The sequence below is a fragment of the Mytilus edulis genome, chromosome 3 (genome assembly GCF_963676685.1).
Source record: "Mytilus edulis chromosome 3, xbMytEdul2.2, whole genome shotgun sequence".
Taxonomy (NCBI): Eukaryota; Metazoa; Mollusca; class Bivalvia; order Mytilida; family Mytilidae; genus Mytilus; species Mytilus edulis.
This window is the reverse complement of record NC_092346.1, coordinates 68,141,116-68,160,203: the sequence shown is the minus strand read 5'-3', so window position 1 is coordinate 68,160,203 and position 19,088 is coordinate 68,141,116. Positions and strand designations below refer to the sequence as shown.

Here is a 19,088-nt window from a genome sequence, read left to right as displayed (position 1 = left end):
AATGCACAAAAAAGTATTCAATTTAGATCTAAGAGTATGTGCCTGCTTTCATTTTTTAATAACAGATGTCTCCATTTAAAGATGGGTATGATATATCACTATGATGTTTGTTGCATGTTATTTTCTTTTTAACCCCAAAAATGCATCACAAATCAAGCTACATTTTATAACTATTTTTTTCAATTGGTACAATGATGACATTTAGTTTATCATTTCATTTACAAACAAGAATGTGTCCAAAGTACACGGATGCCCCACTCGCACTATCATTTTCCATGTTCAATGGACCATGAAATTGGATAAAAAATATAATTAGGCATTAAGATTAGAAAGATTATACCATAGGGAACATGTGTACTAAGTTTCAAGTTGATTGGACTTCAACTTCATCAAAAACTACCTTGACCAAAAACTTTAACCTGAAACATGCACTTTCATTTTCTATGTTCAGTGGACCGTGAAATTGGAGTCAAAAGTTTAATTTGGCTTTAAAATTAGAAAGATCATATCATAAGGAACATGTGTACTAAGTTTCAAGTTGATTGGACTTCAACTTCATCAAAAACTACCTTGACCAAAAACTTTAACCTGAAACATGCACTTTCATTTTCTATGTTCAGTGGACCGTGAAATTGGAGTCAAAAGTTTAATTTGGCTTTAAAATTAGAAAGATCATATCATAAGGAACATGTGTACTAAGTTTCAAGTTGATTGGACTTCAACTTCATCAAAAACTACCTTGACCAAAAACTTTAACCTGAAACATGCACTTTCATTTTCTATGTTCAGTGGACAGTGAAATTGGGGTCAAAAGTTTAATTTGGCTTTAAAATTAGAAAGATCATATCATAAGGAACATGTGTACTGAGTTTCAAGTTGATTGGACTTCAACTTCATCAAAAACTACCTTGACCAAAAACTTTAACCTGAAAAACTTTAACCTGAAACATGCACTTTCATTTTCTATGTTCAGTGGACCGTGAAATTGGGGTCAAAAGTTTAAGTTGGCTTTAACACTAGAAAGATCATATCATAAGGAACATGTGTACTAAGTTTCAAGTTGATTGGACTTCAACTTCATCAAAAACTACCTTGACCAAAAACTTTAACCTGAAACACTTTAACCTGAAACATGCACTTTCATTTTCTATGTTCAGTAGACCGTGGAATTGGGCTCAAAAGTTTAATTTGGCTTTAAAATTAGAAAGATCATATCATAAGGAACATGTGTACTAAGTTTCAAGTTGATTGGACTTCAACTTCATCAAAAACTACCTTGACCAAAAACTTTAACCTGAAAAACTTTAACCTGAAACATGCACTTTCATTTTCTATGTTCAGTGGACCGTGAAATTGGGGTCAAAAGTTTAATTTGGCTTTAAAATTAGAAAGATCATATCATAAGGAACATGTGTACTAAGTTTCAAGTTGATTGGACTTCAACTGCATCAAAAACTACCTTGACCAAAAACTTTAACCTGAAAAACTTTAACCTGAAACATGCACTTTCATTTTCTATGTTCAGTGGACCGTGAAATTGGGGTCAAAAGTTTAATTTGGCTTTAAAATTAGAAAGATCATATCATAAGGAACATGTGTACTAAGTTTCAAGTTGATTGGACTTCAACTGCATCAAAAACTACCTTGACCAAAAACTTTAACCTGAAAAACTTTAACCTGAAACATGCACTTTCATTTTCTATGTTCAGTAGACCGTGAAATTGGGGTCAAAAGTTTAATTTGGCTTTAAAATTAGAAAGATCATATCATAAGGAACATGTGTACTAAGTTTCAAGTTGATTGGACTTCAACTGCATCAAAAACTACCTTGACCAAAAACTTTAACCTGAAACATGCACTTTCATTTTCTATGTTCAGTAGACCGTGAAATTGGGCTCAAAAGTTTAATTTGGCTTTAAAATTAGAAAGATCATATCATAAGGAACATGTGTACTAAGTTTCAAGTTGATTGGACTTCAACTTCATCAAAAACTACCTTGACCAAAAACTTTAACCTGAAGCGGGACAGACGGACGAACGAACAGAAGAACGAACGAACGAACAGACGGACTGACGAACGAACGAACGGACGCACAGACCAGAAAACATAATGCCCCTCTACTATCGTAGGTGGGGCATAAAAATTATACAGATAAAGCAAATAACAATTTACTGGCCTTTCTGGTCCCAAAGTAAAGAAAATTTTATGAATTCTAGTATACACAACATGCTACATCTAAATGTACAAAAGGTAAAAAAGTAACTGATTTCTTCCCAATTGCAAAAGAGGGTTTATAAAATTCAAAAGAGATTTATCTAAAAAAATGTCATGGAAGGACCATTTCTGTACCCTTCACAGAAGCTGTGGTATCACAAGCAAAATATACATGGAATGGTCAGTTCTTTTTTATACAAAAATTAACAATAAATGCAAACCCTTTTTACCAACTTTTACAATTGAATGCTTACAGCATAATTGCATCTGGTAACCTTTTTCAAGATACAACAAAATAATAAGTTTTGACCATGTCCAATATTTGGTGTATTTATAAGGAATTTTGGCAAAACAGTTAGAAATACAAACACATAATAACATCAAATGAAAATAATATAACAGTAGCACTGTCAAACATTCATCAACAATAGGTGGAGTTCATCATACAACTATTAAAACTAGCTTAAAATATTCATCCACAACTGAAGATACATTGCACCATCATACCCTTGGAAGGTTTAAAATAGACAACACATTTACCACTCTGCATCTCCATTAGCTTTCTGGAAAACAAAGTCTCTACCGTTGAGATTCATTATACCGTCTTTCAAATAAAATTTCCATTTATTTTTATTTCTGTTAATCTGCAAAGTAAAATATTTCAAATTAGGTTTCAGAGTTTAAAGACAAAATTATATTCCGTTTTAGACGAAATTTACATACAGTTTTAACTTCTCAGACCAAATGGCATTATATGCTTCTGTGACCATGCTTACTATAGTCAAACATTATAGGGAAAGAATTTTTAGGATCATATATAGAGTATAACAAGAATGTGTCCAAAGTACACGGATGCCCCACTCGCATTATCATTTTCCATGTTCAATGGACCGTGAAATTGGGTAAAAAATCTAATTTGGCCTTAAAAGTAAAAAGATCAACCAAAAGGGAACATGTATACTAAGTTTCAAGTTGATTGGACATCAGCTTCATCTAAAACTACCTTGACCAAAAACTTTAACCTGAAACTCGCACTTTTAATTTCAATGTTCAGTGGACCATGAAAATGGGGTCAAAAGCTTAATTTTGTTTTAAAATAAGAAAGATCATGTCATAAGGAACATGTGTACTAAGTTTCAAGTTGATTCAGCTTCATCAAAAAATACCTTGACCAAAAACTTTAACCTGAAGTGGGACGAACGGACGGAAGGACGCACAGACCAGAAAACATAATGCCCCTCTACTATCTTAGGTGGGGCATAAAAATGCCTATGTTACAGTAACACATTTGCATGTTACTGGTCAATTCCATTCCAAGTATTGAAATTTATAGTCCTATATATTAAGTTGGTTTAGGATACTCAACCTTAGGTTTAGCCTAGTCCCACATGATCAATTTGGGTTTCTACATTTAGATTTAACTCTCAATAAATCAGATCTGACCCATTGAAAGAATACGTATGAACAAATCTATTTCTCACCTTATCATACTGACATACAACAACATTATCTGTGTCAAACAAATCTGTGGGGTCTTCATCACTGACATCATCTTCTGAGTTTAAAGGCTCCTATAAAACAATTTATCAAAAAGATTAAAACAAAACGTATTGCTGAGAACAGAACGTACATTTTTATAACAGACTAAGTACAAGTAATATTCATTCACTGCCAAACAACATAAATGTTATTCTAAATAATGATTGATGTTTGATGTACATTACATCAAGATAAAAGGCTACTGTTAAAGTACTTTTATTCATGGGGAACCAATTTTTGTGGTTTTCATGGATGACTTTATCCACGAATTTAAGTGTCCAACGAAATAAAACAACCGTTGTCCAAATCAAGACATGGAAAGATGCCCATGTAGGTTTGACTTCTGATTGAATATTGCAAAATCTGTTAATACTATAATAGTAGTCAAAGGAGGAACACACCATGAACTAAAACTGCAGGCAGGATTATACCCATTAAATCTTTAACCAGATGCTCCGCAGGGCGTAGCTTTATACGACCGCAGAGGTTGAACCCTGAACGGTTGGGGCAAGTATGGACACAACATTCAAGCTGGATTCAGCTCTAAATTTGGATTGTGATTAAATAGTTGACACAGCATAGGTTTCTGACACAGAATGAATGTGTTCTAATGAACTTAAAATTTTTGTTTTCTCTTAGAGCAATTCACTATGCTGTTGAATATTAATCCTCTCAAAACAAGAATGTGTCCTCAGTACACGAATGCCCCACTCGCACTATCATTTTCCATGTTCAGTGGACCGTGAAATTGGGGTAAAAACTCTAATTTGGCATTATAAAATTAGAAAGATCATATCATAGGGGACATGTGTACTAAGTTTGAAGTCGATTGGACTTAAACTTCATCAAAAACTACCTTGACCAAAAACTTTAACCTGAAGCGGGACAGACGGACGGACGAACGGACGGACGAACGAACGGACAGACAGACGGACGGACGGACGGACGCACAGATCAGAAAACATAATGCCCCTCTACTATCGTAGGTGGGACATAAAAATGTTTGAAGAAATTTTCTTTTTTATTTATGAAATTTCAAATGAGAAAAATTGAACCCAATTTTTTTAATCACATCCCCCTTTCCCTTATTCCAAAACTAATCTCAATTAAAATTTCTAATGGAGTTTGCAACAATAACTACTCATTTAAATACATCATAAAATATTAAGATGTAAAAAAAACTGCTTGTTATCACTGAATGTTATTTATTATAATTTATCAGTTGGTAGTAAAAAGTGAATATACATTGTATATTGTATATAACAAAGATTTAAGTTGATTCTGGACAAAGAAAGATAACTCCAATTAAAAAAAAATCTTGCTATTGCACAATATTTTGCAATTAGATATTTCTTGCTTACTATTCTGGACAAAGAAAGATAACTCTAATTAAAAAAAAAATTGCTATTTCACAATATTGTGCAATTAGATATTTCTTGCCATTGCACAATACTGTGCAATTGAAAAGACTTGCTATTGCACAATACTTAATATAATAATTTTAGATCCTGATTTGGACCAACTTGAAAACTGGGCCCATAATAAAAAATCTAAGTACATTTTTGGATTCAGCATATCAAAGAACCCCAAGATTTCAATTTTTGTTGAAATCAGACTATGTTTAATTTTGGACCCTTTGGACTTTAGTGTAGACCAATTTGAAAACAGGACCAAAAATGAAGAATCTACATACACAGTTAGATTTGGTATATCAAAGAACCCCAATTATTCAATTTTTGATGAAATCAAACAAAGTTTAATTTTGGACCCCGATTTGGACCAACTTGAAAACTGGGCCAATAATCAAGAATCTAAGTACATTTTTAGATTCAGCATATCAAAGAACCTAACTGATTCATTTTTTGTCAAAATCAAACTAAGTTTAATTTTGGACCCTTTGGACCTTAATGTAGACCAATTTGAAAACGGGACCAATAGTTAAGAAGCTACATACACAGTCATGACAGTTAGATTCGGCATATCAAAGAACCCCAATTATTCAATTTTGATGAAATCAAACAAAGTTTAATTTTGGACCCTTTGGGCCCCTTATTCTGTTGGGACCAAAACTCCCAAAATCAATACCAACCTTCCTTTTATGGTCATAAACCTTGTGTTTAAATTTCATAGATTTCTATTTACTTATACTAACGTTATGGTGCGAAAACCAAGAAAAATGCTTATTTGGGTCCCTTTTTGGCTCCTAATTCCTAAACTGTTGGGACCTAAACTCCCAAAATCAATACCAACCTTCCTTTTGTAGTCATTAACATTGTGTTTAAATTTCATTGATTTCTATTTACTTAAACTAAAGTTATTGTGCGAAAACCAAGAATAATGCTTATTTGGGCCCTTTTTTGGCCCCTAATTCCTAAACTGTTGAAACTTAAACTCCCAAAATCAATCCCAACCGTTCTTTTGTGGTCATAAACCTTGTGTCAAAATTTCATAGATTTCTATTAACTTAAACTAAAGTTATAGTGCGAAAACCAAGAAAATGCTTATTTGGGCCCTTTTTGGCCCCTTATTCCTAAAATGTTGGGACCAAAACTCCAAAAATCAATACCAACCTTCCTTTTGTGGTCATAAACCTTGTGTTAAAATTTCATAGATTTCCATTCACTTTTACTAAAGTTAGAGTGCGAAAACTAGAAGTATTCGGACGCCGGACGACGACGCAGACGCCAACGTGATAGCAATATACGACGAAAAAATTTTCAAATTTTGTGGTCGTATAAAAACCTAAACTGTAAAACTTTTGATCTTATCATAAACCAGATGCTCCGCAGGGCGTAGCTTTATACGACCGCAGAGGTTGAACCCTGAACAGTTGGGGCAAGTATGGACACAACATTCAAGCTGGATTCAGCTCTAAATTTGGATTGTGATTAAATAGTTGACACAGCATAGGTTTCTGACACAGAATGAATGTGTTCTAATGAACTTAAAATTTTTGTTTTCTCTTAGAGCAATTCACTATGTTGTTGAATATTAATCCTCTCAAAAAAATGTTTGAAGAAATTTTCTTTTTTATTTATGAAATTTCAAATGAAAAAAATTGAACCCAATTTTTTTAATCACATTCCCCTTTCCCTTATTCCAAAACTAATCTCAATTAAAATTTCTAATGGAGTTTGCAACAATAACTACTCATTTAAATACATCATAAAATATTAAGATGTAAAAAAACTGCTTGTTATCACTGAATGGTAAAGATTATTTTAATTTATCAGTTGGTAGTAAAAAGTGAATATACATTGTATATTGTATATAACAAAGATTTAAGTTGATTCTGGACAAAGAAAGATAACTCCAATTAAAAAAAATCTTGCTATTGCACAATATTTTGCAATAAGATATTTCTTGCTTACTATTCTGGACAAAGAAAGATAACTCTAATTAAAAAAAAAATTGCTATTTCACAATATTGTGCAATTAGATATTTCTTGCCATTGCGCAATACTGTGCAATTGAAAAGACTTGCTATTGCACAATACTTAATATAATAATTTTGGATCCTGATTTGGACCAACTTGAAAACTGGGCCCATAATAAAAAATCTAAGTACATTTTTGGATTCAGCATATCAAAGAACCCCAAGATTTCAATTTTTGTTAAAATCAGACTAAGTTTAATTTTGGACCCTTTGGACTTTAGTGTAGACCAATTTGAAAACAGGACCAAAAATGAAGAATCTACATACACAGTTAGATTTGGTATATCAAAGAACCCCATTTATTCAATTTTTGATGAAATCAAACAAAGTTTAATTTTGGACCCCGATTTGGACCAACTTGAAAACTGGGCCAATAATCAAGAATCTAAGTACATTTTTAGATTCAGCATATCAAAGAACCTAACTGATTCATTTTTTGTCAAAATCAAACTAAGTTTAATTTTGGACCCTTTGGACCTTAATGTAGACCAATTTGAAAAGGGGACCAAAGGTTAAGAATCTACATACACAGTCATGACAGTTAGATTCGGCATATCAAAGAACCCCAATTATTCAATTTTGATGAAATCAAACAAAGTTTAATTTTGGACCCTTTGGGCCCCTTATTCTGTTGGGACCAAAACTCCCAAAATCAATACCAACCTTCCTTTTATGGTCATAAACCTTGTGTTTAAATTTCATAGATTTCTATTTACTTATACTAACGTTATGGTGCGAAAACCAAGAAAAATGCTTATTTGGGTCCCTTTTTGGCCCCTAATTCCTAAACTGTTGGGACCTAAACTCCCAAAATCAATACCAACCTTCCTTTTGTAGTCATTAACATTGTGTTTAAATTTCATTGATTTCTATTTACTTAAACTAAAGTTATTGTGCGAAAACCAAGAATAATGCTTATTTGGGCCCTTTTTTGGCCCCTAATTCCTAAACTGTTGAAACCAAAACTCCCAAAATCAATCCCAACCGTTCTTTTGTGGTCATAAACCTTGTGTCAAAATTTCATAGATTTCTATTAACTTAAACTAAAGTTATAGTGCGAAAACCAAGAAAATGCTTATTTGGGCCCTTTTTGGCCCCTAATTCCTAAAATGTTGGGACCAAAACTCCCAAAATCAATACCAACCTTCCTTTTGTGGTCATAAACCTTGTGTTAAAATTTCATAGATTTCCATTCACTTTTACTAAAGTTAGAGTGCGAAAACTAAAAGTATTCGGACGCAGGACGACGACGACGACGACGACGACGACGACGACGCCGACGCCAACGTGATAGCAATATACGACGAAAAATTTTTCAAATTTTGCGGTCGTATAAAAATATTTGTGATTGATGATAGTCAGATTTGTGGTATTGATATAGATTTGCGGTATTGATATGCTATGATAAAGTGTTCATTTTATGACCTCATAAATCTCTTACTTATGGGAAATAATAAAAATGAAATTTATTATTTTCATGCTGGGCTTGCTTTTTATAAGAATTATTTTACCATTCAAGATACATTTATAGGATTTGTTTATGTAACTATTTTCTTCAGGTGACATGTTTCTGGCCTTATTAAAACCTTTAATGGTCTTTAATCTGTTGATTACTCCATCTCGGATTAATTAGTGTGATCACTATGATTTAAACAGGTTAATGTTTACTTTGCAGTTTCCTTCAATCCAGACAATTTGTAACCTTCCATTCTAATGTCTAATGTCTTAAATGTTTTCAATTTTTTTTATCTAGAAAACTAAAATCCACGAATTTAAAAACCCACGAACATGTTAATATTGCTCAAACCACGAAAATTAATACCCACAAATTAAAGTACTTTCACAGTATTTCTCCTACATTGCTCATCTATCTATACTTCTGGGGATTCATTTATTTTCATTGGTACCAGTTTTCCTGGTTTAAAGAAAACCTGCATGTTTATGGATTTTTAATTTTGTGGTTTGGGCAAAGTCTGCATACATTCCTTTAGAAAATTTGCAATTTCAAGGAACATGTAAATTTTTGGTTCCCATTTACCCATGAAAATTTGTATCCAATAAATATTAGAGAATCCAGAGTATTTACATAAATAAAGTATAACTGAGAAAACAAGTGTTGAAACATCCTTTTTCATTCATGATCAGTAGTCTATTGATTTTTTTTACCTAAATATGGTGAAATTGCTTTTTCTGCATATTTACTCAACATGGTCAAGTTTATCCGATTATCTTGCAATTATATAAGTTCCATGAAGACATTTTTCAAAAGCCAAAACTGATCAGGCAGAACTATTCAGGTAATTTTAGGTAAAGCCATCTGATGTTAACTGTTTCACCTGAGACATATTGATTTCAATACCTAAAATGTATATCCATTGTTTTTAAAGCTCTAGGTAAAATTCAAATTGAACTCACCAGTAGAAGTTTACATTATGCAAGCTTTTAAACTATAACACTACCAAATATTATTAAAAGCAACTAGCATTAAACTGATTTAAAACTCTTTAAAAGAAAACAATCAACACTGAACCTCTTCTTCTCCCTGGAATTCATCTTCGCCATCTTTGTTCTCGTCATTTTCATCATCATCGTCATCATCATTGTCGTCATCATCATCATCTTCTGAACTAGAATCATCAGCACCATCAAACTGCAGTACTCCTTGGGTATTCTAAAAACAAAATTTTAATTCTAATATGACATGCTTCTTTCACTTTGAAAACAACATCATGATAAAATTTGTGATATATATATATATATAAACTAAGAGCAGCCGCAACTCTGAACATAACAAGAGGCTCTCAAGAGCCTGAATCGCTCACCTTAAATTTTTTTGCTTAAATCTTCCATCAATGATTATTTTGGGTTTTCAATTTATATAAATGGTTCTTCGATTCTGTCATATCTTCTTCAAAAGCAAAAACAAGAGTGGACACACTGAAATGTCTTGTTTGTCTCATGTTCATAATATAATTTATGATGAAAGTATAAAAAAACATTGTATACCCCAAGCATTACATTATTGCTGTTTACAGTTTATCTACATCTATAATAATATTCAAGATAATAACCAAAAACAGCAAAATTTCCTTAAAAATTACCAATTCAGGGGCGGCAACCTAACAACGGGTTGTCCGATTCTTCTGAAAATTTCAGGGCATATAGATCTTGACCTGATAAACAATTTTACCCCATGTCAGATTTGCTCTAAATGCTTTGGTTTTTGAGTTATAAGCTAAAAACTGCATTTTACCCCTATGTTCTATTTTTAGCCATGGCGGCCATGTTTTTTGATGAAATGGGAATTAAAACACAAACTTTATTCTAGATACCCTAGTAATTAATCAGATGAAGTTTGGTTTGAATTGGTTCAGTAGTTTCAGAGGAGAAGATCTTTGAAATAGTTTACGACGACGACGGACGGACGACGATGACGGACAGACGACGACGGACGCCAAGTGATGGCAAAAGCTCACATTTCCTTTTAGGAAAAGAAGAGCTAATAATGTCTGTTACAATATACCTCCCGCGTAAATGCACATGTATTGTGACCTGTATGCCGTAATTTCATGAATGCTTTGGCGCCAAATGCTTAAAAAAAAAATTATAATATATTGTTTTTTAAGTTCTAAAACTGTGATTTATTTTTTTGAAAACCTATTATATTTTATATAATGTACATAGTTAAACACATTTCACAAACCACTGTACTGTACAATGCGTTGATATTGCATTTCAGAATTAAAAGCGATTGTTCGTGTTACGAAAGTTAATTTAAAAGGGTAAACATTCTTTTTGAGGACATTGGGGTGTAAAAGCGTTGACCGAAGTACATTTTGTTCCGCGCTTCATTTTATAAATGCGCACATGGTCTATGAAAAAAGAAGCATTCAATACTTATAATTACAATTTTTAGCTAGGATCATGAAAACACATTTTTATCAAGTTTTTATTTAATTTACCTGTGCACTTTATTGTGGGACCTGGTGTCATCATGAATGATAAATTTTATTGTGTAATGCAATTGTTTAAGGAATAAGGCTAGATTGCAGTGTAGCCAATCAGAATAATGTATTATAATGAAACATACATCTGATGTAATTATTAACGTATAAATGTCCTAACATATGTTTGAAATATTTATAACATATATATGTAAACTGGATTTTGCATCAGCTACTTTCTTAGGTTGAAATTTTCACATTTGAAAAGCCATCATGTACTTAACAATAACACCTGATACACTTAGTATTCCTAATCTGAGTTAATAAAGGCAACAGTATTAAACCACTGTTGGATAAATTACCTGATTATTTTGTACAACAGTTGGGACTTGTCTATTCTGCTGGACTAGAGTAGCTTGCTGCGGTATAGTTGTTACAATCTGGGCCTGAGCTGCTTGCTGTTGTTGAGGCATTGCTGCTTGTATAATAAACTGGCCATTACCTTAAAGCAAAAGATTATTATATATTATAATATTATGATTGCATCCTACTTTTCAGTTGTATAGTTTTGAAATTTAGTGATCATATGGTTTAATCCCTATACCTAAGCAAACCAACATTAGCACTTTACTGAAGTCTTAGTGTATTATACTATTTTCTTAAGACTGTTTTACCAAGGGAGAACAAACCTTTTACCTCAAGGCGTCTCATTTTTGTCAATCCTAATATCATGTAATGAAAAAATATGCATGGGTAATAGCTTAAAATCTAGTAATCCTACAAAATCTAAAGAAGTTCCAATTTGTCAGTAATTTCTGATACATTACATAAAGTGAAAATACACAATATTGAAGGAGGTCTTCTTTTAACTGTTTTTGATCAGACTGTGTTCAGCCAATCAAATTCTGTGTTTCTCATGATCAAATTATTGAACCAATCAAAAACGTTTTCTCTCAAGATTATTCTAACATGCTAGATTTTGAACTTGTGTTGTATTACTCTGTGTTAGTCAAAATTGTAAAATCATGAACATGGCAGGTGAATTTTCATCTGCAAGGAGGTTCTTACACAGAATAAGAATAAATGCATGGCTGATTGATAAAATTTAATGATGCAGTACTAACATAAAGATAATAAATAATATGTTATTTATGAATTCAGTCAAATTACCAAATCATTTGAAATAAAGTACAATGTACGATTCTTTATTTTTCACAAGGACCAAACAAACTGGTTTGGAACAAACCCCCACATGAGGGGTATCCCTTTAATGAGGGACTGTCCCTAAGACAATGGTCAATTTTACTGTAAATAAGAAAATAGAAAAATTTAGATTTTTAACATAAAAATGGGAAAATTCATTATATTTGGATCAACTTTTCTAAATAAAGGGTCCAATTATTTTGAATAATAATAAGACATAAGTCCTGGAATATTTCTAAATTCTTGAACATGTTTTGATCATATACATGTAAAACCAAATAGATGTATAGTCCTTTGGGAAAAGTTTCTTCAAATAATATGAATATGTGATAATTTGTACTTTAAAAGTGGGTTTTAATGTCCTTACATTGAGGGGTTACCCCTAGGTGTTATTCCCAACCTAATAAAGGTCCTTCTTTGTGCATAATTTTAAATTGGGAAAGTCAACAATCATTTAATATCCTTCTTGTCCTTACACATGAAAATTGATCCTCGTCTTATAGCTACATCTTCATGTTTTCTACTGTTTTAATAACTAGAATAGCACGCGCAAAATACGTCGTAAAAAATTGTAACCTTTGACATTGTTGTTGCGCACTAAAAAACCCATGGGCACTTTCAAAAGTTGGCAGGTATGCATATGATTCATGAACAGTCCTGAGTACAGTTTTAACTTTTTTAAAATAAAAGAAGAATGTTTCTGAGGACACAAATTTTCCTACTCAAGCTTTACATTTTTCCAAGATAAAAAGGGGCATCGCTCAAGAATGGTAAATGACTCAGAAACCCAAAATTCAATCTGTGTCCTCAGTTGAAGATCTTAGCATTGTGTATTAGTTTCATAAAATATGCATGAGACAAGTTTAAGATAAAGGATGCGGAAATGGGGCAGACAGACCGTCAAGGATAACACTTTATGCCCCGGGTTGCCTACAGTGGAGGCATAAAAGATAATATTGATATATGAATGAAGCAGTGCTTATGATTTGTATTGTTACCAAACTTACTGGTGGGTAATAATGTATACCCTTGGGCTGCTAGGGCCTGTAATTGTTGTTGGAACACGCCCTGTGGTAATGCCATTGCTGCTACTGCTGCTGGTTGGCTCTGTAAATACATACATTTTAGGTTGTAGTAAACATATTTGATATAAATTCATTAACTTTTCTAGTTTTTATATAAAAACTAATCTATTCTTTAAGACCATATTTTGACAACTAGATGTTTTTTTTGGGTTTATTTGGGCTGTTGATAGCTGTTGCATTCACATATGTTTCATATCCTCGATCATTTATCCTAATACAAAATTTAGTTTCAGTATCTTAACTCGATATAGAATAAAATCTTAAAATCAATTCCTAGTCTGTTTAGAGACCTCTAACATTTCTTATGTAAACACTTTTAAATCGATAAGTTTTCAAGTTACATTAGAATTTGAATCAAAGATTTATTTTTTTTTAAAGTAGGAGAAGGTATCTCTAATAAAAAATGTTGAACGTATGCAGTTAAACATGTATGATAACACTCACTATTTCACCTCCTTGATGTGTGGCTATATGTACAGGAACAGGTATTTGGGCTGTACAAAAACAAAGTACATATATTATTTTACATGATAAGGATTGTTTTCATACATAAACATTGAATTGATCTTTCACATCCCTTGATTTTTTCTTTTCAGCAATTTATTCAGTAAAATGTAAGTCCATTAAGACCATGTTATATGAGTCAAGAGTCACCATAAGTTGTACATATTACAGCACATTTTAGTACCAGAACAATTTGAAGTCCTCGAAATCACTGATGGGATCAATTGTGTACATTGTGTCAAATTATATTTTAAATAAGTAATTCATTGACGAATTGTGGTAGACAAAACCAAAATTTATAAGACTTTTGCATGTTACTGCAGTTTCCCAGTTATATAGATAACTTTTCAACTTCAGTGTTGATGTAGTGAGGTGAGCATTTTTCTCCATGTTAAAAGGTCCTCACTATGACTTTATGACAGCAACACCAGCAATGTATACTCAAATTTGATTTGTATTTGAACCATACATATATATCTACTAACCTTGTGTTCGTGGTGGGGCTTGTTGTTGATGCATAACCTGTGATGTATACTGTATAGTGGTGGGTAGTTGTATTCCTGTTTCTTGTGTTTCTAATACTGGATCTAATGCTTTTGACTGTTGAAGTTTATTTTCCCAAGACTGAAATAAAGCATAACACATCATTTAATATGTCATATACTGATACACATGACTGTCTTACTGTACATAATGATGGAGCTAACAGAACAACTTTTATAAAATTACCCCAAGTATGGTACAGTGATCGGGAAGGTCGTGCGCCCTGCGCCTATAGCGCATATTGACCAGAAATGGCGCATAGAGTGACAAATGTAAGCGCCCACGTGGCGCACGATATTTTTCACATCGTTTCGAAACGTTTAGATATCGTCAAATGGATTTCCGATCGTTTGCGTGCCGCCATGTGTGTGTACACAACTGTATAATGTTCCTCCAATCATAGGAGCACCTATATACATTTTTGGGACGTCTCGGTTGTTTTCCTATGGTAATAGAACCATGCGGTTTAACTGATAACCCAAAAAACGTAATTAACCATCATTCATGATATAATTTTTTTATAAAGAACTTTAAATTTGTGAAATTTGGCTATTACAGACGAGATTTAACTCTAATGATAATCTTTTAATTTAGTTTTGCTTGCTATTATTTCGATTGAAAACCCCCGAAGCCTTTTTATGAATATAGTTTTTGTCTCCATAAAAGGCGCTTATCTGTCCTTGCCGTTTTTTGGTCTTTGGCTCGTTTTGACATTTTGTAAACATGACTTCAGCGAATTATTGTTTTGTTCTATCAATTAATGGTACTCTCTACTGTTATTCTTGTCATCGTGATAAAGTAATAATAATAATACAAGAAGTGCAGAGGAAGTGCCTGAAATGTTTTCTAATACGGATTGTCTGAAATAAGTATGGTATCGACGAAGACCCAAATTTATTGTTAAAAAACCCCAACATAAACATGAACAGTACCAGTTTAAACATTGTAAATAAAGGTTATCTTTAATATTGTCCGTTTTGCAAGAAGTTATTGTATATTCATTGAAATTACAGAATCCATGATATTATTTAAAATCATAAAGGTAAGTAACAACACCTCTTTGGCAAAAAATAATGATACTTTTTATTTTTTTACAGAGGTCAATTCAAATGGCCCACTCATTTGACAACATGGCCCATTATTTTTCAAATGGCCCATTGAATTTATTTTTGAGGGGCCTTGGGCCCATAGTGAAAAAAACCTTCCAGATCACTGATGGTATCTATTTTTGTTGTAAACTGCATGCTTTAAAACTCTCAAATAAATTTTCGATTAATAAGTGTATGCATATATGTATCTTTGAAATCTGCTCACAGTAGTTTGAGATGAATTTTAGTGATTTTTCAGTAACAAAATCTATCTTTTACCCATTTCCAAAATTACAGCTTGTGTTGTCCTTTGGAAAACAGTTATTTGGTGTTATACACATATATAAATAATAATCAAAAGTGGGATATAATTTTAAGTGTAAGCCAACACATGTTTTTAAAAAATGTTAAAACAACCCAAATAAAACTGGTTCCTGTTAATGGATCATTGTTTTCAATTGGTGAACATAGTGAACTAACATGTAAATGTATGACACCAAGAAAAGTTACAAATTATTAAATCATTTTCCTTGATATACTGGAACTAACAAAATTTCTTAGGTTTTACACAATTAAGGAATGACTGTAATATTTTTTCTGTCTATGAAGAAATAACATAAAAAATTTGGTGCACACTGAATAACGCGCGTAGCAGGTTATTTTTACAGTGTGCACCACATTTTTTATTTTATTTCGAATAGACAGAAAAAATATTAGTCATTTCTTATAATTTAATTTTAAATTCCATTTTAAACCGTAGAAAACCATGAAAAAACGTTGATGACGTCACGGTCACATGACTAAATTATGTCTATGATAACAAAATAACGTCAGCCAATCAGAAGACGCGTTATATTCTAAATTAAGTTATTGTATAATACATTCAACTTTAACTCAAAATTATTACATGAAAACCTCTACTTCTACTGTGAGTTTAGACAACTCTTAAAAGTTTTAATTTCATAAAAAAATTTTAATGATAATTAAGTTCTATTATGACTAATAATGTCACCTGTTTAAGTTCTTGTAGGACTTGCTCATCAACTCCTTCATCTAGAAAGGCTTCTCTTACGTTAGCTATCACATCATCAACAACTGACTTGTATAATCTCGGCTACAATTAGAAAACAGAAAACATTTAACATCTATCATTTCAACCTTTTCAACATTGTTTTGATTGGTATTGTTTCTAGTACAAATTTATAGCACAATTTCTGCTTTTCTTTAACAAAGCATCTACAGTTACAACTTACATGACAATCATATAAAATGATTTTTACGATTTAAGTATAAACACCCTGTATGTATGATGTAAATATCATTCTCTTAGTTTATAGAGATTTATTGATTTGTGTTTAGCTCCACCTTTAACACTACTATGCTTTTTTGTTCCTGTCAGTTTTTATTGGTGGAGGAAGCAGAAGCGCCCAGAGAGAACCCCCAACCTTTAGTAGGAAAACTGACAATAATAGTCAACTAAGATAAGACTCTTATCATAAGAGTCAAGTGCAGCTGCCTCATACAGAATTCACAGGGCAGCATAATATATCTACTTATTCATTTTTATCAAATACCTGTTTACTCGAAGAAATATTGATACAGGACATTTTTAAAGAAACTAAAGTATTACCAGAATAGGAAATGAACACCCAGATATGAGGCTTGTAATGGACGAGTAACAGCTAAAATTCTTGCCATATGATATTAGAATAACGGGAAAATTCTTGTCATATAACGTTAAAGGTAATTTTTTATGCATGACCATTAAATGTTATTCTTTCAGACGATATTTAAAATTGTTTAATGAATCGCGTTAATTTTTTCCGAAAAATGATGATACTCTGCAAGTCATGATAAGGATATTTTTTAACAAATCAAGGTAGAATTTTAACCGATGATAAAGGGCATTACTGAGGGGGGATAGGACCATTATCGGGACTCCGGAATGGGGTGTTTTTAAGCTCGGGATTTCAGGATTGAACCTTTCGGGATCTGGAATTCTTTTTTTTGAATTTCAGGACCTCAGAATTTCATGTTTTTAAGCCCCTGATTTCGGGATTTCATGTTTTTAAGCCCGGGATTTAGGGATCAGGATCCCTCCTATCCCCCCTCATTACTACCCTCAGATATCATATTGTAAAAAAAAGCATTTTTTACGTAATGACAAAATAAAGCAGATCAAGCTCACAAAATATAAGGGCAAATACAAAGTTTGACAAACGCATTTATGACATTTATACATTTGTTTTAATATTCATTTATATCCATGTATAAGACTTCTATTAAGGTTCATGTGGACCCTATGGCTAAAATGGCCGTATTTTCACCTCAATATTTACTCTGAGTACAGACAAACCTGCGCATCTGTAAAAAATTTCAGGCATAGCATGCCCTAGATAAATAAATTTCAAATATGTTTTATGTTTTAGAAAAATAAAAACTTACCAGGATTTTGCCGTGCACTTTTTTTCATTCCTCCAGAAGGTGCCAAAATAAACTAAGTTGGGAAACAGGTTTGAGAACTTCCCCACAGGTAATAATTGAAGTGAGCTGTATTGCTAGACATGGACATGAGATGGACAATAGATACCTGACAATAATTGGTTATTTAAACTGTGTACCTGAGTGGACCATATCAAGGTAAACCCAACTGTTTGTTAATTTTATCATCTTCTGCAGGGACGAAAAAAAGTGTACGGCAAAATCCAGTTCAGTTATGAATTTTCTAAATCATACAATACATTTGAATTCTATTTATCTAGGGCATGCTATGCCTTAAAACTTTTCCAGATGCACAGGTTTGCCTGTACTCAGAGTAAATTTTGAGGTGAAAATACGGCCATTTTAGCCATAGGGTCCACATGAACCTTAAACTAACATGAAAAAGGGGGGTTTAAAAGATGCAAAATATTGTGTACAATACATGAAATACAACTTGTAATGAGCATTTTAGTGGTATTTCTGATATAGCAATTAAAATGTTGGATGCTTTATGGTTTTCCACAAGTACATTCAAATTTTCATTCAGGTCCACCTGTTGTTCGGTGGTTGATTATATCAGTTTACAAATCAAGATGGATTCCATTGTTTTCGATATATGATTTTTTTTATGAACGGTATTGACATTTTAGACAACAAATATTTTAACATAACAATCATTTTCTTTTGAAACTCACCACCTGGTTAGGTGTAGCCATTATTTAATGGTTTGTTTATGTCCGAGGAAAACGAGTCATATATTCCTCTGACTTGTGGGCTGTAAGAAAGCCGAAGTCGACTGCCACTGCTGCGCTTATATAGCTGGTATTAAATCCCGTATGTCTAGAGGGCGCTGCTACTGTTGACGTCACAAGCACCTGCCAGCTGATTGATTGTCTCGCGATATATTTCGAGGATAACTTGACGCGGGAAATACGAAATGATTACAAGAAAAGATTGCATATGTTAAATTAAAATATCGAAATGCACAGAATTACTGTCCCATTGGAAATCGATATGTCGTCTAGCATTTTTATATATTTTTTTATAAGT

The 19,088-nt window shown here is 32.4% G+C and overlaps 1 protein-coding gene across 1 annotated transcript; it reads right to left on the bottom strand.

Annotated features, from left to right (window-relative positions):
* Positions 1–2,516: 2,516 nt before the first annotated feature.
* On the bottom strand, positions 2,517–18,884 carry LOC139517229 (transcription initiation factor IIA subunit 1-like). Its single transcript, XM_071308009.1, has 9 exons — positions 18,734–18,884; positions 16,570–16,671; positions 14,412–14,550; positions 13,867–13,916; positions 13,345–13,444; positions 11,497–11,636; positions 9,721–9,861; positions 3,697–3,786; positions 2,517–2,859 (listed from the first exon to the last, which is right to left on the bottom strand). The coding sequence occupies exons 1-9, from the start codon at positions 18,752–18,754 to the stop codon at positions 2,752–2,754; spliced, it is 891 nt and encodes a 296-aa protein (XP_071164110.1). The 5' UTR covers positions 18,755–18,884; the 3' UTR covers positions 2,517–2,751.
* Between the last annotated feature and the right edge of the window lie 204 nt (positions 18,885–19,088).